The following is a 6,952-nucleotide window of genomic DNA, read 5'->3' as shown; positions in this document are numbered from 1 at the left end:
GAACTGATCTGCCCACTGACCCCATTCTGGATACGACCCGGAGGAGTTTCAATGACCCCAGACTCATTTCAGTGTTGGGGCAATCTCCAGGGAGTTGGGGGAGTCTGCAGACATCATCGTTCACCAATTAGTGAGATAAATTAACGGTTGCCATGGTAACATAGTGGTTAGCATAATCACCATTACAGCTCAGTGCATCAGAGTTCAGAGTTCAATTCCAGTGTCATCTGTAAGGAGTCTCTGTCCGTCCTCCCCATGGAATGCATGGGTTTTCCCCGGGTTCTCCGGTTTCCTCCCAGTGTCCAAAGACGTACCGGGTACTGTGGGACTGGGTACATTTTACACTGTTTATAAATCTGATTCCAGGTCTCCATCCCAATGTGGGAGAGGGGGAGGTGACCAAGACCGTCTGCTTCACTGTGGGTGAAAACGCCTGTTTTGGGAGCCGAGATATCAGGGTGAAAAACTGCTCCGGTTACTTTGTGTATCGGCTGAAGCCGACACCCCGGAGTAACGCTGTGTACTGTACAGGTAGGTTACCGTTCCCCAGTGACACAGCAGTGTGGTAGTTGTGGGGAAATTCTGGGACGTCCTGAGTCACCAACACACACCACGGGCTGAGTTTTCCAGTCGGCTGCCCTGCCCGTGGTCTGTGATCACCTTTCCCGTATCCCCCTTCACACCGGGGTCAGAATGAAACTGCCCAGTCTGACCTGTGACAGAGATCATAGAACACAGAACAGTACAGCACAGCACAGCACAGGCCCTTCGGCCCACAATGCTGTGTCAGCTGCCGGGAGAGAGTCTACCCATCCCCTGGAGTGAGGGAGGGTGAGGCTGACAGGAAATGGAGGGAGCAGTGGTGAGAGTGAGGGGAGAGGGGGGAGTGGCGTACCAAGCGGAGAGGGAGATGGAGGGAGACCGAGGTGAGAGGAAGATAAGGAGAGACCGAGGGGAGAGGAGGATAAGGAGAGACCGAGGGGAGAGGAAGACAGAAAGTGGCTCAATTAAGGGAAGATAGGGAGAGGCAAAGGGGAGAATGTTAGAGGCCGAGTGTAGGGGGCGGTAGGGGAGAGGCTGAGAGAGGAAATGGGAGGCCGAGTGGAGGGGGAGATAGCGGAGAGGCCGAGGGAGTTGCGACAGGGAGAGGCCGAGGGGAGGGGAAGACATGGAGAGGCTGAGGGGTGAGGGAGACGGGGATGCCAAGGGGTGAGGGACATGCAGAGACTGAGAGGAGTCAGGAAGGGAGGGGCCGAGGGGAGTGGAAGGTAGGCGAGATGGCGAGTCTGTGGGGAGAGGGCGAGGCAGCGAGGGTCCGAGGGGAGAGCGTGAGGTGGCGAGGGTCTAAAGGAGAGCATGAGGCAGTGAGAGTAGAGAGAGACCGCGGTGGGAGTGAGTTGTGGTGTGACTGTGAGTTGACTATGGAATGGAGACACTGAGGAGAGAGGGAATTGGGGAAATACTGATGGTGGAGGGTCATAGGGAGTGCGAGTGGAAAGGGAGGTAGAGTGCGACTTGGGAGGGAAGGTAGGGTAAGACCAGAGGGGGTGCTGGTAAGGAGAAATTGAAGGGAGGCAGAGTGAGGAATTAGTGAGGTACGGAGATTCCGAGGGGAGGGGGAGGTAGGGAGAGGCTGAGGCCTACATATGGTAGAGAGAGACTGAGGGGAGAACATGAGGAGAGACCAAGGTTAGTGGGTGTTGGTGTGAGACCGAGCATAGAGAGAGGGGAACACCAAGGAGAGATTTTATCTGCAATTTGAGACAGATAAGGGCAGCTCGGAGGTGTCAGTGTTGCAGATGAACAGGGGAAACCATGGAGCCATGAGGGAGGAGCTGGCCAAAGTTAACTGGATGGATATCCTAGCAGAAAAGACAGTGGAACAGCAATGGCAGGTATTCTTGGGAATAATGCACAAGGTGCAAAATCAGTTCATCTCCCAGAGAAGGAAGGATTCAAAAGGGGGAAAGGGGCCCCAGTGGTTGACAAAGGAAGTCAGAGATTGAATAGCATTAAAAAAAGGAAGTATGACAGAGCTAAGGTGAGTGGGAGGACAGATGATTGGGAAATTTTTAAGGAACAACAAAACTTAACTAAACAGGCAATACGGGGAGAAAAATGAGGTACGAATGCAAGCTCGCTAGGAATATAAAGGAGGATAGCAAAAGCTTTTTTTAGATATGTGAAGAGAAAGAAGATAGTTAAGAACAATGTTGAGCCCTTGAAGAATGAATTGGGTAAAATTGTTATGGGAAACAGAGAAATGGCAGAAGAATTTAATGAGTACTTTAGATCCGTCTTCACTAGGGAAGACACAAGCAAACTCCCAGATGTATGGATGGGCCAAGGACATAGGGTAACAGAGGAAATGAAACAGATTGACATTCGGAAGGAAATGGTGATGAGTAGACTGATGGTACTGAAGGCTGACAACTCCCCAGGTCCAGATGGTCTGCACCCTAGGGTACTAAATCAGGTGGCCCTGGAAATTGCGGATGCATGGGTAATCATTTTCCAATGTTCCTTAGATTCAGGATCAGTTCCTGAGGGTTGGAGAATGACTAATGTTATTCCACTTTTTAAGAAAGGCGGGAGGGAGAAAACAGAGAACTATCGTCCTGTCAGCCTAACACCCGTGGTGGGGAAGATGCTAGAGTCCATTATTAAGGATGAAATAGTGGCATATCTAGATAGCAGTGATAGCATTGGGCCGAGCCTGCATGAATTTACCAAGGGCAAATCATGCTTGACTAATCTGTTGGAGTTTCAAGGATGTAACCAGGATGTTAGATGGGGGAGATCCAGTGGATGTAGTGTACCTCGATTTTCAGAAGGCATTTGATAAGGTCCCACATAAAAGATTGGCGGATAAAATCAGAGCTCATGGCATTGGGGGGGAAGATACTGACATGATAGAAAACTGGTTGGCAGATAGAAAGCAAAGGGTAACGGTGAATGTGTGTTTCTCACAATGGCAGGTGGTGACCAGTGGGGTGTCACAGGGCTAGGTATTGGGACCACAGCTTTTTACGATTTACATAAACGATTTAGATGAAGGCCTTGAGAATAACATCAGCAAATTTGCTGATGATACTAAGCTGGGTGGCAGTGTGACATGTGATGAGGATGTTAGGAGAATTCAGGGTGACTTGGATAGGCTGGGTGAGTGGGCAGATACTTGGCAGATGGCGTTTAATGTGAATAAGTGTGAGGTTATCCACTTTGGGAGTAAGAACAGGAAGGCAGATTATTATCTGAATGGTGTAGAGTTGGGTAAGGGAGTAATACAAAGAGATCTCGGAGTCCTTGTTCATCAGTCACTGAAGGTGAATGAGCAAGTGCAGCAGGCAGTGAAGTAGGCTAATGGAATGTTGCCCTTTATTACAAAGGGAATTGAGTACAAGAGCAAGAAAATTCTTTTGCCTTTGTACAGGGCCCTGGTGAGACCACACCTGGAGTATTGTGTACAGTTTTGGTCTCCAGGGTTAAGGAAGGACATCCTGGCCATAGAGGAAGTACAGTGTAGATTCATGAGGTTAATTCCTGGGATGTCCGGACTGTCTGACGCAGAGAGATTAGAGAGACTGGGCTTGTAAACGCTGGAATTAAGGAGATTAAGAGGATATCTGATTGCAACATATAAGATTATTAAGGGATTGGACAAGATAGAGGCAGGAAATATGTTCCAGATGCTGGGAGAGTCCAGTACCAGAGGGCATGGTTTGAGAATAAGGGGTAGGTTATTTAGGACAGAGTTAAGGAAAAACTTCTTCTCCCAGAGAGTTGTGGGGGTCTGTAATGCACTGCCTCGGAAGGCAGTGGAGGCCAATTCTCTGGATGCTTTCAAGAAGGAGCTAGATAGGTATCTTATGGATAGGGGAATCAAGGGATATGGGGACAAGGCAGGAACCGGGTATTGATAGTAGATGATCAGCCATGATCTCAGAATGGCGGTGCAGGCTCGAAGGGCCGAATGGTCTACTTCTGCACCTATTGTCTATTGAGAGAGGGAGGTAGCGAAGGAGCTGTGGTTAGTTTGAGACAGAGGGAAGAGGGATGTACGCAGACACTAAGGGGATGGACAGGCTGGGGTAGTCCGAGGGGAGAAGCAGGTAGCGAGTGGGGGGAGATGATGAGATCGAGGTGTGAGGGAAGTAGTGAGAGACTGAGGAGAGAGGGAGTTTGTAAAAGTCAGGGAGATGGAGATAGAGAGAGACTTTGGAGGGAGACGGAGAATTGAATTGACTTTATTTCTTACATCCTTCACGTAAATGAGGAGTAAATATCTTTACGTTATGTCTCTGTCTGAAGGGGCAAAGTGCAAAATATAGTCATTTGTAATAAAAAATACAGGTGTCCCACGATTTACGAAGGTTCGTTTGCGCCACTTCACTTTTACAAAAGATCTACATTTGTAACCAGTTTTCACGTTAAAAAGAAGATTTTCGCTTTTACGAATTTTTTCCCATATAAATTAATGGTTCTTCGCTTACGCCATTTCGGTTTAAGAAAGGTTTTGTAGGAACGTGCTACCTTTGTAAAGGAGGGGACACCTGTATGTACACCAGGACAGTCAATATAGCATTAAAATGCAGTTGTATCAGTGTAAATTAATCAGTCTGATGGCCTGTCCCGGAGCCTGTTGCTCCTGGCTTTTATGCTGCGGTACCGTTTCCCGGATGGTAGCAGCTGGAACAGTTTGTGGTTGGGGTGACTCGGGTCCCCAATGATCCTTCGGGCCCTTTTTACACATCTGTCTTTGTAAATGTCCTGAATAGTGGGAAGTTCACATCTACAGATGTGCTGAGCTGTCTGCACCTGTGATTGAGGGAGGTACAGTTCCCATACCAGGCAGTGATACAGCCAGTCAGGATGCTTTCAGTTGTGCTCCTTATGATTTAGAGGCCTATACCAAACTTCTTCAACTGTCCGAGATGAACGAGGCACTGTTGTGCTTTTACACCACACAGCCAGTATGTTCAGACCACGTGAGATACTCAGTGATGTGTATGCCGGATCTTGGATCACGGATTTGTAACACGTCCATGTCGTTGGCGTTTGAACAGGGAGCAGGGTCCGAGAGTGTCTATGAACCATAGCTCGGTGCCATCTTGTCTGGAATATGGTCCTCACGCCGGCAGATGGGAGTAATTTAGTTGGGAAATGGTCTGTCTGGGATATGGTCCTCACGCCGGCACATGGGAGTAATTTAGATGGGAAATGGTCTGTCTGGGATATGGTCCTCACGCCGGCACATGGGAGTAATTTAATTGGGAAATGGTCTGTCTGGGATATCGTCCTCACGCCGGCACATGGGAGTAATTTAGTTGGGAAATGGTCTGTCTGGGGGTGGTGGGCAGAACGGCCCATTTCTCTACTGAACGCAGTGCACAATGTGGTTTGTTTTGTGGATTTTTTTTTGTGGATTTACACAGCTCCTGTGTATCAAATTCATGTGGCACAGCCCAGTACCCACTCTGTATTCATACTGTGTCCTCTCCCTCCCTCCCTCCCTCGTACCTACTGCCCATGTCAGTTACAAACACACGAGATTCTGCAGATGTTGAAAATCTGCAGAAAATGCTGAGAAGCTCAACGGGTCAGGCAGCATCCATGGTGAGGAATGAACAGTGGACGTTTTGTGCTGAGACCCTTCATCAGGGCTGGAAAGGGCTGGAGAAGAACTGAAATAAGAAGGTGGGGGGAAGAGAAGCAATGCAGGCTCTCCTCTCTGATCAGATTCTTTCTTCTTCAGCCCTTGACCTTTCCCACCCACTTGGCTTCACCTACCAGCTAGCCTCCATCCCCTGCCCCCTCCATTTACTTCAGGATGGGGGTTGTGGTTGGCAGAGAAAGAGGATGGGGAACGTGAGCTGTACATTAACACTGAACATCGTTCTGTCCCTCAGTCACAGACTCTGCACTCGGTGATCCGTGTGTAACCCACACCGTCCTGGATCAGCCCTGGAGGAGCACGAATTGTTCCAACACTGAGTGTACCGGTGGACAATGGATGGATGATGGAAATCTTGCAGTGGGATGGTACAGATTTAACAGGTAAAGTGAGGAGATAATCAGGAAACTGGACACAGAACGGAATATAAACAAGGGAACAAGGGGTGTGTGAATGGGAAATGCAGGGAGACGGGGATCATCAGTGACTACACAGAGATGGGGAGTAAATAGAGGGAGAGGGGAGATCCCACATTCTTGGGGTAGAGACAAGGGGGAGGTGTAACAGAGAGGGAATTCCAAGGAATGGGGTGTTATTGACCAGAGACAGGGTACGGACAAGGTGAGTGCAATTTCCCTTGTCACTCTGAGTGAATAAACTCCCTCAGATCAGGGACTGACCCTCTGATTGTTGTTTCAGTTCCGGAGGATGGAAGATTCCCGAGACGGTCGTTCCACAGGATCACTGTTCCGGGCAGATCCCAGGATGGTTAAATGGTAGGGTCAGGATCAGCAACAGTGGGGCTCTGTTATTCATGGGAAGGTCAAACTGATGACCCAGATCTCTTCAGAGGGCCCTAGCATGGACATAGAACCCTATCTCCCTGAGAGGTCTCCCCACAGTCACTCAGACCGCTCTACGGTCCTGTATCGTCATGGAGTCCAGTGGAGGAGTGACAACTTCCTGGAGTTGGGTTACAGAACTGATCTGCCCACTGACCCCATTCTGGATACGACCCGGAGGAGTTTCAGCAACCCCAGACTCACTTAAATGGTGGGGCAATCTGCAGGGAGTTGGGAGAGTCTGTAGATATCATTGTTCACCATTTAGTGGGATAAATTAATGGTTGTCATGGTAATGTAGCGGTTAGCGCGTCACTATTACAGCTCGGGGTGTCAGAGTTCAATTCCAGAGTCATCTGTAAGGAGTCTCTATCCATCCTCCTCATGGGATACATGGGTTTTCCCCGGGTTCTCCGGTTTCCTCCCACTGTCCAAA

General features: G+C 49.1%; 1 protein-coding gene across 1 annotated transcript; it reads left to right on the top strand.

The window, feature by feature from the left end:
• The first annotated feature begins 113 nt into the window (after positions 1 to 113).
• On the top strand, positions 114 to 6,506 carry LOC132387190 (pancreatic secretory granule membrane major glycoprotein GP2-like). The gene is made up of 3 exons (XM_059959535.1): positions 114 to 531; positions 5,910 to 6,057; positions 6,374 to 6,506. Exons 1-3 carry the CDS (start codon positions 261 to 263, stop codon positions 6,504 to 6,506), a joined length of 552 nt encoding a protein of 183 aa, XP_059815518.1. The 5' UTR covers positions 114 to 260.
• The last annotated feature ends 446 nt before the right edge of the window (positions 6,507 to 6,952 follow it).

Source organism: Hypanus sabinus, unplaced genomic scaffold, assembly GCF_030144855.1.
Source record: "Hypanus sabinus isolate sHypSab1 unplaced genomic scaffold, sHypSab1.hap1 scaffold_162, whole genome shotgun sequence".
Taxonomy (NCBI): Eukaryota; Metazoa; Chordata; class Chondrichthyes; order Myliobatiformes; family Dasyatidae; genus Hypanus; species Hypanus sabinus.
The sequence above is the reverse complement of the archived record's forward strand: the minus strand, read 5'-3'. Positions and strand labels throughout refer to the sequence as shown.